This window comes from Nyctereutes procyonoides, unplaced genomic scaffold, assembly GCF_905146905.1.
Source record: "Nyctereutes procyonoides isolate TBG_1078 unplaced genomic scaffold, NYPRO_anot_genome, whole genome shotgun sequence".
Taxonomy (NCBI): Eukaryota; Metazoa; Chordata; class Mammalia; order Carnivora; family Canidae; genus Nyctereutes; species Nyctereutes procyonoides.
The window spans coordinates 1,976,262-1,999,818 of record NW_026575041.1 but is presented as its reverse complement, the minus strand read 5'-3'; the positions used below and the strand labels follow the sequence as shown (position 1 = coordinate 1,999,818).

The 23,557-nt window shown below is 36.7% G+C and overlaps 1 protein-coding gene and 1 non-coding gene across 2 annotated transcripts in view; both read left to right on the top strand.

The window, feature by feature from the left end:
- Nucleotides 1-23,557, top strand: part of FCHSD2 (FCH and double SH3 domains 2) — a 318,404-nt gene that overhangs the window by 154,444 nt on the left and 140,403 nt on the right. Inside the window, exons 6-8 of the mRNA XM_055320838.1 lie at nt 14,826-14,959; nt 18,651-18,705; nt 19,534-19,662. Of these exons, the coding sequence (XP_055176813.1) occupies nt 14,826-14,959; nt 18,651-18,705; nt 19,534-19,662 (318 nt within the window). The remainder of the gene's footprint in view (nt 1-14,825; nt 14,960-18,650; nt 18,706-19,533; nt 19,663-23,557) is intronic.
- On the top strand, nt 14,394-14,499 carry LOC129506845 (U6 spliceosomal RNA). The gene has a single exon (XR_008663877.1). It is a non-coding gene; the product is annotated as a U6 spliceosomal RNA (small nuclear RNA).

Here is a 23,557-nt window from a genome sequence, read left to right as displayed (position 1 = left end):
AACACTTTGGTTGTTTCTTCTCTTCTTTCTGTACTTCAGTCTGAATATTTTCTACCAAAATCTTGCAGTTCATTAATACCCTGTTTTGCTATTTCTAATCTGCTTTTAAAACAACTTTTGGAATCTTAATGTATTTTTCAGTTCTAAAATTTTTTTGTTGTTATTTTATTTTTTATTTTTTTATAATAAACTTATTTTTTATTGGTGTTCAATTTACCAACATACAGAATAACACCCAGTGCTCATCCCGTCAAGTGCCCCCCTCAGTGCCTGTAACCCATTCACCCCCACCCCCCACCTTCCTCCCCTTCCACCACTCCTAGTTTGTTTCCCAGAGTTAGGAGTCTTTATGTTCTGTCTCCCTTTCTGATATTTCCCACACATTTCTTCTCCCTTCCCTTATATTCCCTTTCACTATTATTTATATTCCCCAAATGAATGAGAACATACAGTGTTTGGCCTTCTCCGATTGACTTACTTCACTCAGCATAATACCCTCCAGTTCCATCCACGTCGAAGCAAATGGTGGGTATTTGTCGTTTCTAATGGCTGAGTAATATTCCATTGTATACATAAACCACATCTTCTTTATCCATTCATCTTTCGATGGACACCGAGGCTCCTTCCACAGTTGGCTATTGTGGACATTGCTGCTATAAACATCGGGGTGCAGGTGTCCTGGCGTTTCATTGCATCTGAATCTTTGGGGGAGGTTTGGAAGGGCCTCAAACACGTGGAGGTTAAGGACCATCCTGCTAAAAAATGAAAGGGTCAACCAGGAAATTAAGGAAGAATTAAAAAGATTCATGGAAACTAATGAGAATGAAGATACAACCGTTCAAAATCTTTGGGATGCAGCAAAAGCAGTCCTAAGGGGGAAATACATCGCAATACAAGCATCCATTCAAAAACTGGAAAGAACTCAAATACAAAAGCTAACCTTCTACCTAAAGGAGCTAGAGAAAAAACAGCAAATAGATCCTACACCCAGCAGAAGAAGAGAGTTAATAAAGATTCGAGCAGAACTCAACGAAATCGAGACCAGAAGAACTGTGGAACAGATCAACAAAACCAGGAGTTGGTTCTTTGAAAGAATTAATAAGATAGATAAACCATTAGCCAACCTTATTAAAAAGAAGAGAGAGAAGACTCAAATTAATAAAATCATGAATGAGAAAGGAGAGATCACTACCAACACCAAGGAAATACAAACGATTTTAAAAACATATTATGAACAGCTCTACGCCAATAAATTAGGCAATCTAGAAGAAATGGACGCATTCCTGGAAAGCCACAAACTACCAAAACTGGAGCAGGAAGAAATAGAAAACCTGAACAGGCCAATAACCAGGGAGGAAATTGAAGAAGTCATCAAAAACCTCCCAAGACACAAGAGTCCAGGGCCAGATGGCTTCCCAGGGGAATTCTATCAAACGTTTAAAGAAGAAATCATACCTATTCTACTAAAGCTGTTTGGAAAGATAGAAAGAGATGGAGTACTTCCAAATTCATTCTATGAGGCCAGCATCACCTTAATTCCAAAACCAGACAAAGACCCCACCAAAAAGGAGAATTACAGACCAATATCCCTGATGAACATGGATGCAAAAATTCTCAACAAGATACTAGCCAATAGGATCCAACAACACATTAAGAAAATTATTCACCATGACCAAGTAGGATTTATCCCCGGGACACAAGGCTGGTTCAACACTCGTAAAACAATCAATGTGATTCATCATATCAGCAAGAGAAAAACCAAGAACCATATGATCCTCTCATTAGATGCAGAGAAAGCATTTGACAAAATACAGCATCCATTCCTGGTCAAAACTCTTCAGAGTGTAGGGATAGAGGGAATATTCCTCAACATCTTAAAAGCCATCTACGAAAAGCCCACAGCAAATATCATTCTCAATGGGGAAGCACTGGGAGCCTTTCCCCTAAGATCAGGAACAAGACAGGGATGTCCACTCTCACCACTGCTATTCAACATAGTACTGGAAGTCCTAGCCTCAGCAATCAGACAACAAAAAGACATTAAAGGCATTCAAATTGGCAAAGAAGTCAAACTCTCCCCCTTCACCGATGACATGATACTGTACATAGAAAACCCAAAAGCCTCCACCCCAAGATTGGTAGAACTCATACAGCAATTTGGTAGCATGGCAGGATACAAAATCAATGCCCAAAAATCAATGGCATTTCTATACACTAACAATGAAACTGAAGAAAGAGAAATTAAGGAGTTCTAAAATTTTTAATTGATTTTTTAAAAATAGATTCAGTGTTTCTGGTGTAGATCTCCATGTTTTTCTTTTACCTTCTTAAATATATTGCTCCTAATCTCTGTTTCATGATTCCACTGTCTAAATCGCTAAAGCCTTCTATCGTTGACTGTTTCTCTTGGTTTTTGGTTATTAGCGTCAACTGTTTTAGTATGCCTCACAATGTTGGACATTCCAAAAAGTTAAAGTTTTCTGGCAGGCAAATAGAATACTGTCAAATCCCCTTGATCCTGTTAGGGTCTGGTTTTAGCCTTTCTTAAGGCTGGCGTATTTCACCTTTGTCCTTATTTCTAGGATTTTAACTGAACATGGTGGGGGCCTACCAAAATTCTTCTACTTTGATAAGACTTGACTCCAGTTTTTCTTTCAACATCGTGTAGCTGCTATGATCCTCTGGTAACTGCTCAGCTCATTAGCCTTTCAGCTACTGTTTTTTACTAGATTTCTTTGAGTTTCACCCATACATGCCATTTAGTAGTCAACTGATGACTCAGAGGGAAATTGCATAGAGATCTTTGGTCTTGCTTCTCTGTAGCGCCCTTCTTTCCAGATCTTAGCCTCTCAGGTTTCTACTCTTTCAGCATTCTTAAACTTCAACCACTGTTTGCCCAGTCTAGTAAGAATGCCTGTTTCTAGGGACGCCTGGATGACTCAGTGGTTGAGTGTCTGCCTTTGGCTCAGGGCGTGATCCTGGAGTCCCAGGATTGAGTCCCACATCGGGCTCCCTGCATGGAGCCTGCTTCTGTCTCTCCGTATGTCTCTGCTTCTCTTTCACTATGTCTCTCATGAATAAATAAGTAAAATCTTAAAAAATAAAAAATAATGCCTGTTTCTTTGTACCCTGATTCAACAAATGACCTAAGGAAGAAAGTCACCTTAAATATAGAGCTTACCTAGCTGTGCTTCCCTTCTTCCAGATATCACAGTCCCGTAAGTCCAGTGTGTATTAACTCTTCTTTACTGCAGGCAGCTTTTATTTATTTTTATTTTTTTAAGATTTTATCCATTTATTTGAGAGAGAGAGAACAACAGAATCCCAGGATCCCAGAACCCCAGGATGACACCCCAATCCAAAGGTGTAGACGCCTAACCAACTGAGCCACCCAGGCACCTCTAGTGCTGGCAGCTTTTAAAAATCTATTTTGTCTAAGTTTCAGTTTCCAGCCTAGAGGAAGGTAGTCTGAAACAATTTGTTCCATCATTATCACAACCAAGTTTGACTTAAAATTTTCCCTCTGTTAACATTTTAATGCTCATGTTCTTTTAAAAACTTTTTCTATTTTGACACTTTTCTAATACTTGGGGATAAATCTAAGCATATTACAATTATAAAGCATCTCACCATTGTGTAGATTAGAATGAGAGTTATATCATCATAGCTTTTTCTAAATCATTTTCTGTATGTTGTCGTTTGCTTATAAAGCAGAATGAGCTACAATAATCTCAGGCATTTGTTATTTTTAAAAAGTTGAGGTAAATTGACATAATATTAATTTCAGGTATATAATGTGATGATTTGATTTTTGCACATATTGCAAAAATGATCACAGTAAGTCCAACTAACATCCATCATTCTTACAATTATTTAGAAACACTTTAGTCCATATTTTTCTCATGTGTATACAATTCCTTTGAAATAGTTGGGATTTACATTGGATAGCACTTCAGAGTTTATAAACTGCTACTGTATCGATTATAGTCTCATTTGATTTTCATATTTACTTATCAGGTACGTAAGTTATATTATTGTAATACAGTTTATATTATAATATAGCTATTATTATTTTACATATGATAAAACCAGGGCTAAAAAATGTTACACAGACTTAGTAGTAAATAACAGAGCATGAACTTGAACATACTACTTCCTTTTCTTTTTTTTTAAGATTTTATTTATTTATTCATGAGAGACGCACACAGAGAGAGGCAGAGACACAGGCAGAGGAGAAGCAGGCTCCATGCAGGGAGCCCAACATGGGACTCGATCCTGGGTCTCCAGGATCACACTCTGGGCTGAAAGCGGCGCCAAACTGCTGAGCCCCCCGGGCTGCCCTGAACACACTACTTCCTAATTCCAAACCCTATGTAATCTTTTAAAAACACTTGAAGTTTAATATTTGAAAAGTTTCACAGAAAAATACATACACCCTTTGCCTTGATAGACTACCTAATTCCTTTACTCCTTTTATCTTCTTAGTTTTTGTAATAGTTGTTATTAATACATTGATCACTTTTTGTGATATCCTATATTCCTCACTCTTCCCCATTTCCTAATTAATTTTTCATGTTTCTTTATGTTTATTTTTATTTTCTAAGTAGGCTTCATGTCCAGCATGGAGCCCAATGTGGGGCTTAAACTCACAACCCTGAGATCAAGACCTGAGCTGAGATCAAGAGTTGGACATTTAACTGACTGAGTCACCCAGGTGCCCCTATTATTTTTTATTTCTGAATGAATTTTTAATTTATTCCACTTTTAAAATTCATACCTCTGGGGGCACGTGGGTGGCTCAGATGGTCTGCATTGGGCTCAGGTCGTGATCTCTGGGGTCCTGGGATCAAGCCCCACATCAGACTCCTGGCTCAGCAGGCAGTCTGCTTCTCGCTCTCCCTCTGCCTGTCCCCCTCACTCGTGCTCTCTCTCTCTCTCTCTCTCAAATGAATAAAAATCTTCAAAGAAATCATAACTCTGTTTTTGGACATTATCACTAAGTCTACAATAAAAATTTAACTTTTTTTCTTTGAAGTTATTTTCTTAGGATGAATTTACAGGGTATGACTACTGGTCAGAGAACCTACTAATCTGTCAGGCTTTAATGTATTGGCTCAACTTACGTTTACTTTTTTTTTTTAAATCTGGTTAGCATGTAGTACATCATTAGTTCCATATTTAGTGTTTAGTAATTTATCAGTTTCATGTAATACCCAGTGCTCATCACATCACGTGCCCTCCTTAATGCCCATCACCCAATTACCCCATCCACCCACCCACCTTTCCACCAGCAACCCTCAGTTTGTTTCCTATAGTTGAGTCTCTCATGGTTTTTCTCCCTCTCTAATGAATTCCCAGTCAGCTTTCCCTCCCTTACCCTGTGATCCTCTGAGCTGTTTCTTATATTCCACATATGAGTGAAACATATGGTAATTGTCTTTCTCTGATTGACTTATTTTGATTAGCATAATACCCTCAAGTTCCATCCACATTGATGTAAATGGTAAGTATTCATTCTGATGGCTGAATAATATTCCATTGTGTGTGTATATATATCTTCTTTATCCATTTATCTGTTGATGGACACCTGGGCTCTACAGTTTGGCTATTGTGGACATTGCTGCTCTGAACATTGGGGTGCAGTAACCTTTGAGATCACTACCTTTGTGAGACCAAGACTTTGTGTCTTTGGGTAATGACCTAGTAGTGCAATTGCTGGGTTGTAGAGTAGCTCTATTTCTAACTTCTTGAGGAACCTCCATACTGTTTTCCAGAGTGGCTGCACGAGCTTGTGTTCCTACCAACAATGTATCCTCTGCATCCTTGCCAACATTTATTGTTTCCTGTCTTGTTAATTTTAGCCATTCTGACTGGTGCAAGGTAGTATCTCATTGTGATTTTGATTTGTATTTCCCTAATACTGAGTGCAGTTGAGCATTTATTCATGTGTCTCTTTGCCATTTGTATGTCTTCTTTGGAGAAATGTCTATTCATGTCTTTTGCCTATTTCTGGACTGGATTATTTGTTTTTTGGGTGTTGAGTTTGATAAGTTATTTATAGGTCCTGGATACTAGCCCTTTATCTCATATGTCACTTGTAAATGTCTTCTCCCATTTGTAGGTTGCCTTTTAGTTTTGTTGATTGTTTCCTTTGCTGTGCAGAAGCTTTTTATCTTGATAAAGTTCCTATAGTTCAAAACTAGACAAAAACCCCATCAAAAAGGAGAATTACAGACCAATATCCCTGATGAACATAGATGCCAAATTTCTCACCAAAATACTAGCCAGTAGGATCCAGCAGTACATTAAAAGGATTAATCACCATGACCATGTGGGATTTTTTTCCTGGGCTGCAAGAGTGATTCAGCATTTGCAAATCAATCAAAATGATAGATCACATTAATAAAAGAAAGGACAAGATCCTCTCAATTGATGTAGAAAAAGCATTTGACAAAGCACAGCATCCTATCTTGATTACAACTTTCCACAGGGTAGGGGATAAAGGGAACATACCTCAAGATCATAAAAGCCATCTATGAAAAGCCCACAGTGAATATCATTCTCAATGGGGAAACATTGAAAGCTTTTCCCCCTACATTCAGGAATACAACAGGGATGTCCACTATCACCACTGTTTTTCAACAAAGTACTAGAAGTCCAAGCTTTGACAGTCAGACAACAAAAAGAAATGAAAGGCATTCAGATCGGCAAAGAAGAAGCCAAATGCTCACTCTTCAAAGATGACATAATACTTTACATGGAAAACCTAAAAGACTCTACCCCAAAATTGCTAGAACTGGTACAGGAATTCAGCAATGTGGCAGGATATAAAATCAATACACAGAAATCAGTTGCATTTGTATACACTAACAAAGACTGAAGAAAGAGAAATTAAGGAGTCGACCCTATTTACAATTGCACCTAAAACCATAAGATACCTAGGAATAAACCTAACCAAAGCGGTAAAGGATCTGTCCTCCAAAAACTACAGAACAGGGACCCCTGGACGCTCTGCCTCTCTCTCCCTCTCTCTGTGTACCTCATGAATAAATAAATAAAATCTTTAAAAATAAATAAATCTAATTTGTTTAAAAAAATAAAAATAAAAACTACAGAACACTCATGAAGGAAACTGAGGAAGACACAAAGAAATAGAGAAACATTCCATGCTCGTGGATTAGAAGATTAAATATTATTAAAATATCTATGCTACCCAGAGCAATCTACACATTCAGTGTAATCCCTATCAAAATACCATCAACATTTTTCACAGAGCTGGAACAAATAATCCTAAAATGTGTATGGAACCAGAAAAGACCCTAAGTAGCCAGAGGAATGTTGAAAAGAAAACCATGGGATACCTGGGTGGCTCAGTGGCTGAGCATCTGCCTTTGGCTCAGGGTGTGATCCTGCAGTCTCGGGATTGAGTCTCTCATTGGGCTCTGCATGGGGAGCCTGCTTCTCCCTCTGCCTATGTCTCTCCCTCTCTCTGTATGTCTCTCATGAATAAATAAATTTAAAAATCTTTAAAAAAAAAGAAAAAGAAAACCAAAGCTGGGGCATCACAGTGCCAGACTTCAAGCTCTATTACAAAGCTGTGATCAAGACAGTGTGATACTGGCACAAAAACAGACACATAGATCAAGTTAGTTTTACTTTTATTCCTATCTTTAAGTTATTGGCAAATATATCTGTCCTAGGATCTGTGTCATACTCAGGGATCATACTTTCAGTTTCTTCACTAGAATTCTAATATCCAAGTTTGTTACCATTTCGTATGATCCCTTAGCCTTAATGTAAATGAGTACATTTATTTCTGTGTTTATCAGTGCTCAGTGCTTATAACTCTTGGGAAAGAGCTGGGCTTATACCACACCAAGTCCTTTCTTAACATATAGGCATTATTAAGCTTCTTTTTAAGTACATAACTTAGTCCACCCCAGAAAACTGGATTCCTACAGAAGAAATTTATTTTAAAAGTTGGAAAATAAATCCTAGGTAATCTTTTTCTTTGCAAATTAAGTTTGATGACTTTTATTTAATAAATATTTTTGGTGCAGGCATACCTCAAAAATATTGTGGGTTTGGTTCCAGACCACCACAATAAAGGAAATATTGCAGTAAAATGAGTCAAATGAATTTTTTGGTTTCTCAGGGTAAATAAAAGTTACATTTACACTGTACTGTAGTCTAAAAAAAATGATATACATACCTCAATTTAGAAATACTTCATTGCTAAAAAATGCTATTATCTGATCTTTCAGTAGTAGGTCATAATCTTGTTGATGATAGAGGGTCTTGCCTTTATGTTGATGGCTGCTGACTGATCAGGTTTCTAAAGGTTGGGTGGTTGTGGCAATTTCTTAAAATAAGACAACAATGAAGTGTGTTGCATCCATTGACTCTTCCTTTCACACATGACTTCTCTGTCGCATTTGATGCTGTTTGATAGCATTTTACCCACAGTAAAACTTCTTTCACAGTTGGAGTTGGTCCTCTCAAACCCTGCCTCTTTTATTAATTAAGTTTACATATTCTAAATCCTTTGTTGTCATTTCTACAGTCTTTACCAGGAATAGATTCCATCTCAGGAAACTACTTTCTTTGTTCATCTGTAAGAAGCAATTTTCCATCCATTCAGGTTTTATTATGAGATTGCAGCAATTCAGCCGTATCTTCAGCCCACTTCTAATTCTAGTTCTCATGCTCTTTCCACGACATCTGCAGTTACTTCTTCCACAAGTCTTGACCATCAATTTGTAAAAAATTCAGTATCTGCAAAGCACAATAAAACAAAGTGCAATAAAATGAGTTATGCCTGTATCTTGCCATGTATAGAGCACTTTCCTTTGACAAAAGCCCAAATTACGCTGACTTGAGATAGTTCATTTGGGTAATGGAAAACATTTGGTTATGAATTTGCTGAATGCTAGGGAAGAATGGAACACAAGAAATCTCTTCTTTGTACATACAGGCTGTGGATCTAATATTATTTGATGAATAGTATCTTAGAAGTGTGGTACTAGCACAAAAACAGACACATAGATCAATGGAACAGAATAGAGAATCCAGGAGTGGACCCTCAACTTTATGGTCAACTAATATTCAACAAAGGAGGAAAGACTATCCACTGGAAGAAAGACAGTCTCTTCAATAAATGGTGCTGGGGAAATTGGACATCCACATGCAGAAGAATGAAACTAGACCACTCACTTTCACCATACACAAAGATAAACTCAAAATGGATGAAAGATCTAAATGTGAGACAAGATTCCATCAAAATCCTAGAGGGGAACACAGGCAACACCCTTTTTGAACTCGGCCATAGTAACTTCTTGCAAGATACATCCACGAAGGCAAAAGAAACAAAAGCAAAAATGAACTATTGGGACTTCATCAAGATAAGAAACTTTTGCACAGCAAAGGATACAGTCAACAAAACTAAAAGACAACCTACAGAATGGGAGAAGATACTTGCAAATGACGTATCAGATAAAGGGCTAGTTTCCAAGATCTATAAAGAACTTGTTAAACTCAACAGCAAAGAAACAAACAATCCAATCATGAAATGGGCAAAAGACATGAAGAGAAATCTCACAGAGGAAGACATAGACATGGCCAACAGGCACATGAGAAAATGCTCTGCATCACTTGCCATCAGGGAAATACAAATCAAAACCACAATGAGATACCACCTCACACCAGTGAGAATGGGGAAAATTAAGGCAGGAAACCACAAATGTTGGAGAGGATGCAGAGAAAAGGGAACCCTCTTACACTGTTGGTGGGCATGTGAACTGGTGCAGCCACTCTGGAAAACTGTCTGGAGGTTCCTCAAAGAGTTAAAAATAGATCTGCCCTACGACCCAGCAATTGCACTGCTGGGGATTTACCCCAAAGATGCAGATCAATGAAATGCCGGGACACCTGTGCCCCGATGTTTCTAGCAGCAATGTCCACAATAGCCAAACTGTGGAAGGAGCCTCGGTGTCCATTGAAAGATGAATGGATAAAGAAGATGTGGTTTATGTATACAACAGAATATTACTCAGCCATTAGAAATGACAAATACCCACCATCTGCTTCAACGTGGATGGAACTGGAGGGTATTATGCTGAGTGAAGTAAGTCAATCGGGGAAGGACAAACATTATATGGTCTCATTCATTTGGGGAATATAAAAAATAGTGAAAGGGAATAGAAGGGAAGGGAGAAGAAATGGGTAGGAAATATCAGAAAGGGAGACAGAACATCAAGACTCCTAACTCTGGGAAACGAACTAGAGGTGGTGGAAGGGGAGGAGGGCGGGGGGTGGGGGTGAATGGGTGACGGGCACTGAGGGGGGCACTTGACGGGATGAGCACTGTGGGGTGTTATTCTGTATGTTGGCAAATTGAACACCAATAAAAAATAAATTTATTATTAAAAAAAGAAAAATAAATAAAAATAAAAATGAGACATTTTAATACAAATTATCATTTTAATAATTGCTGCCATATAATTTATTTCTCATTTTAATACAGAATAATTTTATTTTAAAGCGTTATCATTTTTTTTGCTTTATACACTAATTTAAAGTCTCCAACTGGAACCACATTCCATTAAATATCTGTTATACCAAAAAAAAAAAGAAAGAAACTTATAAAAAGGGAAAGAAAAAACAAGAAGAGTCACCCTGAGTTTTGAGTTTTTTGAGAAATCCTTTTAAAGCTATGAACTATCACAAGATCTCCCTTGACATTGTCACACATGCAAAAAGCAATTTAATTAATAGCCTTTTGTAAATGAAAATGAATTAAGTAATTTTAATAAGATGTTTAGTTACCCAGTGCTAAGAGAGACATCTTACTCTTCAAAGGGTAGGGAAATAAGGAGTGGCTTTGTGTGAGTCTGTGCATGCATGTGCCCATATATTCTCATGTACCCATGGTGTTCACCTTGCGTGAATATACTGAGATCCTAGCCACATGATTTGCAATCACCAGGAAAAGCCCTGACCTAGTCTTTTTAGTTTCCTCTCAAAACACTCAAATTATTAGAGGCTCTTGGGCATCCCCTTCATTGATCAGTTTTTCTGAGGGCAAAATCTATTGTTTTGGATGAACATTTTGGTTATAGATACTTTACACCTGACTCTTTTAAATAATCCATCTCTGAAGCTAGTAATACAGTATATATTAATTAATTGAATTTCAATAAAATTGATTTAAACAAAACAAATAATCCATCTCATTTTCCCATTAAACATAGTTGCATTTTTCAGACCATGCCACAGTTTTTGGTTCTTAATATCTAATTGAAGCCACGGAACACTTTCTTAGCTCTCCACACCTGCAAACGTGGCATTATTGAGATGTTTAGTAGTTTTCTGTAGGAGTGTAAAGTTGTCGTGTTATTATTATTTTATTAAAGATTTTATTTATTCATGAAAGACACAGAGAGAGAGGCAGAGACAGGCAGAGGGAGAAGCAGGCCCCATGCAGGGAGCCCGATGTGGGACTTGACCCTAGGACTCCAGGATCATGCCCTGGCCTAAGGCAGGCACTAAACTGCTGAGCCACCCAGGGATTCCCGCCCCCCTTTTTTTAAGTTATGTCTTTGCCCAGTGTGGGACCCAAACTCATGCCCCCGAGATCAAGAGCCACATGCTCTACTGACTGAGCCAACCAGGCACCCCTCATGATATTATTATTTAAATAAGAGGTTTGTTTATGATAAGGACTATTAAAAATTAAAGAGAAAGGAATATTTTTCTACAAGATAAAAGCTTCCTATTTTCATATATCTATACAATGAAATCTTATTCAGCCACAAAAAGGAATGAAGAGTTAATACATGATACAACATAGACGAACCCTGAATACATTATGTTAAGTGAAAGACTTGGGACATATAAAGCCACATGTTATATGATTCCATTGATATGAAATGCAGAAAATTCATAGAGGTAGGAAGTAGATTAGTGGTTTTCAGGGACTAGGAATGAAGGAAACAAGGAGTGACTGCTAACTGGTATGGTTTTCTTTTTCAAGTGATGAAAATGTTCTGGAACTAGATAGTGATAATGGTTGTACAACCTTATAAATATACTAAAACCACTGAATCTTACACTTTAAAAGGGTGAATTTTATGATACGTGAATTATGTGTCAATTTTTAAAATGTTTACTATTTTAAGATAAAGTATCTCTACATGAGATTTGAAAAACCTGATTGTCACAAAACTTGCATATGTACTATAGTGGGTTACATGGTAAGTGATACATCCCTTTCTCACTGCATGACTTTGGATAAATTATTTAGCCTCTGTAAGTATTTCCTCATCTTTTTTTTTTTAAGATGTTATTTATTTGAGAGAAAGAGAGCATGTGCGTGCACAAGCTGGGGGGAGGTACAGAGGGAGAGAAAGAATTCCAAGCAGACCCTGCACTGAGCGTGGATCCTGATGTAAGCCTCGATCTCATGACCCCAAGATCACAACTCAAGCCAAAATCAAGAGTCAGACATTCAACCAACTGAGCCATTCAGGCTCCTTGTATTTTCTCATCTTAAAATGGGACTAATATGAATACTTTTACTGGAGTCATTTGGAGGAGTAAATGTGATAATATTTATAAAGTACTAAACTTAGTGCATTCTGCCTGTGTGTACTCATAGGGAGTTTTCTTAAGTGTAACAAAACATTGAGACTGTCATGATTATCCCATGCCTGGCATGAGGTTTATGTAGAGGGACATTAGAACAGGGAACATAGTTAACAAGCAGGGCAGCATCCAGCACTAGTAGAATTAGTCCTCCCACCAGTGTATACCTCAGTCTACATGGCCAACCACAGTTATTCTGTTTGGTTCTTCAGGTGAAAGGTCTGGGGCAAAAGAATGAGACTCACATGTCCAGGGGTAGCCACAGGCCCTAAAGGAAACTAAAAGCTTTTATTAAACTTTATTTATTACAACAGAGCTTCCAAGGTCTCTGCAAAGGACATGTCCTGATACAGGAATTACCATACTGGTAAAAAAAAAAAAAAAGAAAGAAAGAAAGAAAAAAGGAATTACCATACTCTCAGAAGCCCAAAGTCATCAGGACATTTATAGTTCATTTGTACTTTCTTCCAGATTGATGCATTTTACCTATCAAGGTTCATAAGCAGTATTGCCAAATAACACAGTTGATGTTGTGTCTTCATCAGATTTCTGTTGAAATATACATGTAGAAAGTTAAGCAAGGGTCCATTTTTCACGCAGAAGAGAAAGAAGTGAAGGGTTTTTTTTTTTAACTCTTTATTTACAGCCTGTCACTTGTTAAGTGTTCATTAAATATGCTCATAAGGGGATCCCTGGGTGGCGCAGCGGTTTGGCGCCTGCCTTTGGCCCAGGGCGCGATCCTGGAGACCCGGGATCGAATCCCACGTCGGGCTCCCGGTACATGGAGCCTGCTTCTCCCTCTGCCTATGTCTCTGCCTCTCTCTCTCTCTCTCTCTCTGTTTGTGACTATCATAAATAAATAAAAAAAAATTAAAAAAAAAAGAACTGTTTAAAAAAAATAATAAATAAATAAATAAATAAATATGCTCATAGGGAGCCCTCTAGGTTTTTCACTTCCTATAGAGTAGTCCTTTTCTTAACATCCAACAATTTCTGGGAAACTCTAGCCTGTATGTCACACATATAAGTTTAATTTCACTTTAACCTTCCTATTCCAATGTCTTCGCTCTACTCCATGCTAATCAGCCTACCACAATAGTTCCTCACCAATATCTCCTCTTGCTTTGCTGATTTTGTCAGTCTCCTCCAAATACTGTTACAGGCTCAGAAGTTTTTCAGTGGAGACTTCCTGAATTGGCCTCAGGCTGGTGAAACTGCATTGGTTTATTTCAGACTGGGAAAAGTGTTTCCCCTTTGGATATCCAAAGCAATGTTATTTTGGTCCCAGTATGTTATAAGAATTTATCAATTAAACATTTCTTTTGGGGATCCCTGGGTGGCTTAGCAGTTTTGCGCCTGCCTTCAGCCCAGGACGTGATCCTGGAGTCCCGGAATTGAGTCCCACATCAGGCTGTTTGCATGGAGCCTGCTTCTCCCTCAGCCTGTGTCTCTGCCTCTCCCTCTCTCTCTGTGTGTGTCTGTCATGAATAAATAAATAAAATCTTAAAAAACAATTTCTTTGAATTAATTGTATCTGTCCCTTCTCCCAGAATGTGTATGTATATCCAAAGAATTGAGTTGGCAGTAATTTTGAGTAGTAATTATTACATGGTACCTGGGTTTCTTCTTTTCTTCATCTTGGACTTATGTCAGACTTGACAGATTACACTCTTTTCCCAAAGCAGAATTCTTTGGTACCCTTTGCACCATCATTTCCCAAACATATAGAGACTTTATTAAGATTTTGAAGAGTGCTCACTTTGGCAGCACATATACTAAAACTGGAATATTACAGAGAAGATTAGCGTGGCCTCTGCCCAAAGATTATGAAGAAATACAGAATTGCTTTATTCCTTTGCCTTTAGTGCCATGATATATCCAACAATAAAAGCATTTTCATTGTTGCTCTCCTTATGCTTTACCTCAATGTCATTCTTCAACAGCACTGAGGTTATTTCTCAAAGCAGAGTTGTTAAGCAAACTGGGACACTATTCAATACATTACTTGAGATGGGAGTACCAGCTGTTCACTGGATTTTAATTTGCAGTTTGAAGGAGACTAAAAGTGCTGATTTTTCTCCTGGGTTTCCATCCTGAGGGCATAGTGCATAGCCCTTAGGACAAATTCATTATCAGTAAGCCTGAAAACTAATATCATAATAATTCCACTTTGTATTTTACAGTGTGTGGACCAGTTGACAAAGATCCAAACTGAATTACAGGAGACAGTGAAAGATTTAGCTAAAGGCAAAAAGAAGTACTTTGAGACTGAACAGATGGCTCATGCAGTACGAGAGAAAGCTGACATCGAGGCAAAGTATGTGTTTTAGCATTTCTGAAAAAAGTAATTATGCAAATAAATGTTATTTTTGCCAATACTTTGTTTTCTGTTAATATAGGGCATGGACTCATTCTTAGGTTATGTTGGTTTCATCAGACCTATAAATTTTTCTTTTATATTGGCTGATCTCATTTAAATATAGCAAAATGAGAATGTTTGATCAGTTTTTACATTAAATTGAATTTTGAAAAGGAAAAAGGCCAAATGAACATTGTATTGAAAGCTTAGCAAAAGCTGGTTGAAGTTGCTCTGGTGTCTGAATATCAGGGTTTAAAAGCCTCATTTTTTTTCATGCTAGACTCTAAATCCATTGTTGTTGGAAATCCCTGATCCTCAGTATGCCATTGAAGGCACCTTGGACATCAAATAAATAAGAGCACTGACCTCAGTATAGAAATCCTGCCCCTGGCACAATTTATCTCTTATGTGAAATTCTAATATATATACTTTTTTAATGTATGCTTTAGCAACTGCGTGAATTTTACTTTTAATATACGTGAATCATAAGTCCTCTATTTCAAGAATAATTAGAAAAGGAAAGAACTGGCAATTGGTAATAAAAAGATATTTTAAGTGAGAAATACAGATTTTTAGCTATGACAAGGAAAGGAAACAAGGTTTTGAGAAAAAATAAACCTGTGTCATAGAATGGGACTTGAAAGAGGTCTGTTAGGAAAGCTGAGATTCCCATTTAATGCAATCTCGGACTCTGTAAAACTCCTAGTCATGAAATCAGAGAGGTTATGAACACTTGAACAGGCTAGCAGCCAGTTGGGGGCGAGGGGGTGTTCTTTTTAATATGTTTTTATCTACAGGAAGTTAAGCAATCTCATAAGCATCTTGTGAAAATTTAGGGTTTCCTCAAAAGTTTATTTAGTACCAAGGACTAGATGTACATCTAGTATATACATTTATATAGTATAGTAAATGAATACTTCTAAAGTACTTAACATTACTGGAAAACATATTTAATATTCCCCTAATTTAGTTTATTGTCTTTATTATTTTATTTTTGTGAGCATACAAATATTTCCCATACTTTCATAGAGTCAGTGAACCCATCTTTCCAGTAAGACCTGAAGATTTTAGATTAGATGATCTCCAATAGGAATTTCCTGTCATGGTGGTTTTTAGGAATTTGTTTTTTAAAACTCTCAGGGATTCTAGAACAGGGAGTTGACAGATCTGTAGAACATATATAAATACCTACTTTAGCCAAGGCCCACAGTGAGAATGAGGACAATTGCAGGCTGTTCCTAAGAAGTGTGGATTTGACAGGGTCTACTTCACAGATGCTGATTGCAAAACACTGCCTTCTAGTATGACCCAAATTCAAAGGGGTTACAGCAAATTAGACAGTTTATTTCAATGTGTAACTTTTCTGGAAAATTCATTCAATTACAGAGTAAAATGCTCTTTATCTTCATTCACTCTCTAAATATTTATTGAATAATTATATTGGGTACCATGGGTACAGAGATGAGTAAGATAATCTTTGCATCCTTAAGAAATTTAAAGCCTAGAATTAAGTACAAGTGTGTTTAAAAGTAACTTTATGATTTGTTTATTCACAGTAAACTCAAAGAAATTAAGTGCCTAAAGTCATTCAAGTAGTAATTAATATGTTTACTATAGTTGTAAGAAAACACTGCTTTCACTATTTCACAAACACTGTTTTGTAAGCATAGGAAAGATTAATTTTGCCTAATGAGAAAGGAAACCTTTATAGAAGAAGTGGTATTTGGACAGTCTTGAAGAAGAAGTGAGAAAAAAGATCAGGAAGGGGAAGTGAAGACTGGACCACGTGTAGTTTTAGATGATTTAATAGACGGTGAAATGTGCACATTGAAGAGAGAGTGTAAAAAGGAAGAGGGATACTTTTTAAAAGGAAGAATGGGTTCCATTTTGGATATTCAGGTTCTGAAGAGCCTGTGGGACATTGAGGTGAATAAATTTAGTAAGGAGTCCTTTCTTTTGTTTTGTTTTTTGTTTTAGTAAGGAACCTTATGTCTAACTCTCAGATGAGAATCTGGGCGTAAAGATCTTACTTTGGGGGTTGGTTACCTATCAGAGGATGGTTATAGAGATGAAATCATATATAAGATGAGAAATTAAGTTTGGGATCCAAGGAGCGTTAACATTTGGAAGTAGGTGAGGAGGAGGAGTGTGCAGTACAATTCACTATCTGTATATACCTCATTTGTTGTAGATTATGATCTACATAGGAACTGTATTTATTACTAAGAGCATAGGAACTGTATTATTTTTATCTGTTACTAATACCTTCTTAAATACTACACAAGAATTCTATGAGGATTAGCAAATGAAACAGAAACCAGGAACTTAAAACCTTATATCTGAAAATTCAGGTGCAATTCAGACTATTTGGATAATGACTACAAAAAAGAGAGAGAGAGAGAGAGAGAGAGAGAGAGAGAGAGAATTAAAAATACCCCAAGCAGTCTTTGTTAATCTTGAACAGGCTTTCTCAAATTTAAAAATTTGTAGCCTTTTCTAGATCAAAATGAATAGGAATCTGATTAATAAAAACAGACAAAACCCCCAGGAAATATGAATATGGCAAGGTAGAAAATAACAGGAGTATATTGAACCCATTTTTTTTTAACAGTGGGGAAGTAGTTAGGATGCATTAGTGTATGTCCCTGATTGTTTCTCTTTTGTTAGAAAGGTGATAGGCTGTTTTTGCTATCCTCCTTGAATTTGCTGTGCAGAGACTTGTTTGCTCCACCCTACATTCCCAGGTGGTCTGCAGCTTTACTTTGTATTATGGCATAACTTCCAGCACATGAACTGAATTCTCCCATGGTAATCACCATGACACTGCAGTCAAGACAAATATTGCAGCTTCAAAAATCACTGGTTGTGAGAGTGTTGTTATTCCTTACTGTTTGTCTGTTGACTTTCTCCTTCTGGTTATCTCTAGCTGTTTGGGTAAAACCAGCATATTTTAACTCTTGATTGTTAGATTATGGTTTCCTTCCCAAACTGAAAGGGATTGGAGGAAATAAGGGCACCAGAATGGGAAAAGATTAAACAGAACAAAATCATATAGGGCAGAGAGTCCAAGGACTTTCTTGCTATGTTTCAGGTAGTATGTTAAAATTGGAGGGAACACACAGGGACCCAAACAGGAAGAACTTTTAATGGGAGAAATAATGGAATTAAGGGCTTTCAAGAGCCTAATATCATACTGTAGGTTGAATTGCAGATGTTGTTATGTCCTATTGCAGATGGCCCTAAAAGCCTGCTAATTTTTGGCTCCATAGATTGGTTATCCCTAGGTTTCTTTAAGCTTTCTTGTAGGAACTAAAGTGTGTATAATTATATGATACTGAGAGTAACTTATAGTTTGGTGGCTCTTGTTTATTAGGAGATACCAATATATTTGTCAAATTGTATTTTTGTCATTCAGAATATTTTGTATTAAATATCCCAGTATTTCCTGTTGCACTGCAATATTCTTCCTATAGTAAAATAAAGGAAAAAAATCATTGCTCTTGGTTTTCCATTTTTTAGTTCTCTTTTGGAATAGCATTGTGGAACAGTGTCACTGTTCCAAATTCCAAAATTTGGAATTATACTTAATAAATTTAATATGATGTAATTTGATAACTTATTAAACATATTGTATTTTGTTTTATTATAGATCTAAACTTAGTCTTTTTCAATCAAGAATCAGTTTACAGAAGGCAAGTGTAAAGGTGAGTTTTTGAAAACTATATTTCACAATTGAGAAACCTTAGCTTATTAAGAAAGAATTGAGGTTTTTTTGAGGGTTGAAGGCAATTATTTCCACCTAATTTAGAGAAACATTTCAAAGTCATTAACTTAGAGAAGAAGTTTCCTTCCCAATTCATAGGAGTTTTTCACCTAGATGTCAACACTTTGGGCACTGCTTGCTTCTCAAGATTGCTTTAGAGATAGGTTTCTGTATCTTACAGAAGGTAAGTCTGTTGTCTATAACTCTTAGTCCAAAAGACTAGTCCATGGGCTTTAGAAATCTGCAGAATCTGTTTCATTCAGATATACACCACTGAGCAGATATTCCCAATCAGATGCAAGTGAGATTTTTCCTGTGGGACCCTCAAGCTGTAGAATACCTGTTAAATAAGTTTAGTGATCTGCCAGGATTCTAACTAGCACGCAGTTCTTTTAGCACATGAGGAGTGCTAATTTTTTAAAAAAAGATATTCTAACTCCAACAGATTTACCCATGTCTTTAAAGAAAAGGCACTTAATTTGGGAGCCTTTATTTTCCCATCTGAATAAAAGGAGCAAAATACTTTGAAGTTTTCTGAGGAGCTTTGGGAGTATGTTAAGTATAAATAACAAATATGTGAAAACATTCTCACCATGTAGTTGTTCAACTAAATAGTAATGAATATTTTTATATGTGAATAAATATTCACATGGTTATCTTTCCTCTTGTCAGGGAGCCATTAATTGCCAGCTAAAAATGGTATCCTCATATATTATACAGTACAATGTCAGTTTGCAATGATTTTTTTTCTCTTTTTACTATGTTTCAGTTAAAAGCCCGGCGATCTGAATGTAATTCTAAAGCTACCCATGCAAGGAATGATTACCTTCTTACATTAGCAGCCGCAAATGCACACCAGGATCGCTACTATCAAACAGATTTAGTTAACATTATGAAGGTAATACAGCCTTTATATCTGTGGTCATTTGTTTCATTAAAGACAAAAACAACTCATGAGTTGACTATTAGATAGGTAGACTCCGTAGAAGAGCAAACAGGCTTCCTTGTAGTTCATTGAAGTTGATATTGTTTGTGTAACTTCTCTTTCAGGTTATTCTGAATTAATTCTTAATGTAAGAAAGTATTTAAAGCCAGATCACAGTAACTATATTAGTCTCTAGCAGTGGCAGATATTTGCTGTATAATGGTTATTAATATATAAGATAGAAAATAGGATTATTTTTTTGAAGCTTAGACTTTTTTTAATTTCATAATTTTATCTTTAATTGATATATAAACTTGTACGTTAATGTTTTATTCTTTGGAGGTACCCATGAGAAGAGAAAATATTTAGTAGTTATATGAAAATGTCTCTACCGTAGTTAACACTAAAGTATAGATAGATCATATTACACTTTCTTGGGTACTCAAACTTATTCTTGGTTTTTGTCTGTTTATACATATATATGTATCTTTATTTTTCACTGAAGTAAAAGGAAAGTGGTGAAAAAGAAAACCTTTATAACCTACTGCCAGATTTCCGCCATTTCTGGTATACAATTTCTTTTTCTTTCTTCTTCTTTTTTTTTTTTTTTTAGATTTTATTTATTCATGAGAGATACACAGAGAGAGAGAGAGAGAGAGGTAGAAACACAGGCAGAGGGAGAAGCAGACTCCATGCAGGGAGCCTGATGTGGGACTCGATCCCGGGTCTCCAGGATCACGCCCTGGGCTGAAGGCAGCACTAAACTGCAGAGCCACCTGGGCTACCCCCATTTCTGGTATACAATTTCTACATAGAGTGTGTCTCATTTTCTCCTGGCTTCTCGAGGACCCAAACATTTGATTATTTTATCTTTCTCTTGTATTTTCAACTCATCCTTTTCAAGCAGATTGTTCTTACTATCAAGACACATTAATTGAGGGATCCCTGGGTGGCGCAGCGGTTTAGCGCCTGCCTTTGGCCCAGGGCACGATCCTGGAGACCTGGGATCGAATCCCACGTCGGGCTCCCAGTGCATGGAGTCTGCTCCTCTCTCTGCCTCTCTCTCTCTCTCTCTCTCTCTCTGTGTGTGTGTGTGACTATCATAAATAAATAAAAATTTAAAAAAAAGACACATTAATTGAATTGCTTGCTTTACAAACCGTAAGCATTGAGAATGGGGATGTAACAGGAGTAGGTGCTCTTTTTTTCTAGGCTTCTGGGAAAGAGATAAATTCTGTCCGCATTCTCTGTAAGCATTGAGAATGGGGATGTAACAGGAGTAGGTGCTCTTTTTTTCTAGGCTTCTGGGAAAGAGATAAATTCTGTCTAGAAAATATATAAGTTCTTTCCTCAAAAGTAGACAGGACATTTCCTGGTATCTTCAGGGAAAAACAAGAGTGATACAGAGCATCAAACTGGGCTAAGAAGTATCCAGTTGCAAAATTTTTTCTTTCATTTTTGGATATTTCCTGAACTCCTGTTTTCCTAGCTTCTATCCTGTTCAGAATTCTACTGGTTAGAGTATACGTGGTAAGAGAGACAGGAGATTGTTTTGACACCCCAGATGAGAATTCAGCATACATTTTCCCCTAATATGTTGGACCTAGAGGTTTAGGCATTTTAGTATCTTATTAAGTGTTACATAGTGCTTCAGATTTATAAGAACCAACTAGAGAATTGGCCTCCCATTATAATGTGGTTTCTCTAGGGAAATATATATGTATACTCAGTCTTAGACAACTCACACTTAAAGTTGTGATTCTCTGTATACTGTCTGTTAAAGCTGTTAACAATATATTTCCCCTTTGAATACATTAAATTGAACATATAGTTGAGGCAGCAACCAAAATAAAATCTGTTTTTTAAATTGAATCCAGAGCCAAAAAAAGAATTCTTTCTTAATAAAGCCCTGTAGTCTTTGATTAAACTGGGAAAGGTATTATTTTCGGTATTATTTTGTGCCCTCTGCCCGAAACAAAAAGGGAGTTAATGGGCCTGGCCAGCTCTCAGATTATATATTTTTGAACTTGCTTCAAAGTCTTAATGCAGATATTTGATCAGCATTGGGCGTGTTATGCTTTAGATTACTCATTTCATGAGACATTTCAAGGTACTGGTATGATAAAAATAGAGACAGGAGTCCTCTTTTGTCTCTTAAAGACAGACAAGTATATTCTCAGTTTTCATGTTGTGTGTATATTAATTCATTTTCTTCCTCATGTTAATTCTGTAGTCTGCAGTATTGGAAAACTGTCATCAATCATATTGTTAGCTACTTAGTAAGAAACTTAGTAAGTTTCTATCATTGAATGGACAGTGGCCCTTCAGGGCCTTTCTTAGAAATGTCTTATTTTCTGAATTGTTGCTAAAGTTATAATACCTTAGGTAGAATCTTTTTAAAAAGTTATATGTGGGGATCCCTGGGTGGCTCAGCGGTTTGGTGCCTGCCTTTGGCCCAGGGCATGATCCTGGAGTCCCGGGATTGAGTTCCGCATCGGGCTCCTGGCATGGACCCTGCTTATCCCTCTGCCTGTGTCTCTGCCTCTCTCTCTCTCTCTCTCTCTCTCTCTATGTCTATCGTTAAAAAAAAAGTCTTTAAAAAAAAGTTATATGAATAGCTTGGAAGCAGATTTTGATTCATTGATTTAATCATATGCATTTCATAGTCACTTACAGTGTGGTAAGTACTAGACTACACTTTGGGAAGAAGCAAGGATGAGTAAGACACTTTATCCTCAAAGAACTCTGGTGGAAGAGAGAAATACATAGAAATGATTACAAATTAGAATGATGAAATTACTGCTAGAGGACCCTAATTAGTAGTATTAATACGTATCCTTTTTTTTTTTTTCATTGCTTATACTCTGGCATTATCCTAATCACTTTAGGTTTATTATCCTTATCATTTTTTTTCCTGGTTAGAGGAAGGATGATGATGTCCTCCAGAGCTCTAAAGCTGTACTATACAGTATGGTAGTCCTTAGGTTAGTCCTTAGGTTCATGTGATTATTTAAGATAATTAAAAATAAATAAAATTTTAAATTCTGTTCCTCAGCCACAATACCCATATTTTAAGTGCTCCAAAGCCTCATGTAGCTAGTGGTCACCATATTGAATAGTACAGATATAGAATATTTCCATCATCACAGAAAGTTCTGTTGGACAGCAGTGCTCTAAAGGTTAGTTAGTTTTTACTTTCCTCCCATCCTTCTTTATCTGGCTATCATCATATGTGCTGATCATCTTTCCAATAACCATGATCATGATTATATTTGTGTTATTTCAGAATTAATTGCTCCTGCATTTGCACTCTATACCTGGAAATAGAACAGGGGTTGGCAAACATTTTCTATAAAGTGCCTAGTAGTAATTATTTTAGGCTTCACTGCCATAACCACTCAACCCTGACCTTATAGTACAGTCATTGACAACATGTAATCAAATGAATGGTTGTGTTCCAGTAAAACTTTATTTACAAAAATAGATGTTCAGCTGCATTTGACCCACAGGCCTTAGTTGCTAATCCTTGGTATAGAACTTTAAACTGAATGTGAAGTTTTCAAATAGAAGTACATTCAAAGGTTAATAAAATTAATACCCATTAACTTACCACTTGGCCTATCTTATGCAGATATTTGTTTTGATTAACTAAAGAGAAAGTAGTTATTGGTATCCAAGTCCCTTATTTTTATGGCTTTTCCAGCTAACCACTAATTATTCCACAAGTCTTCCTCATTCACATGTGGAATTGGATGTTCATTCCTGAACATATTCACATGTTCATTTTCAGAAATGAAACAGTACTAGTAAAATGGAAGCCTCCTATGTGACTCATCCTAAAATACATCTCTCTCATCCACCACATTGT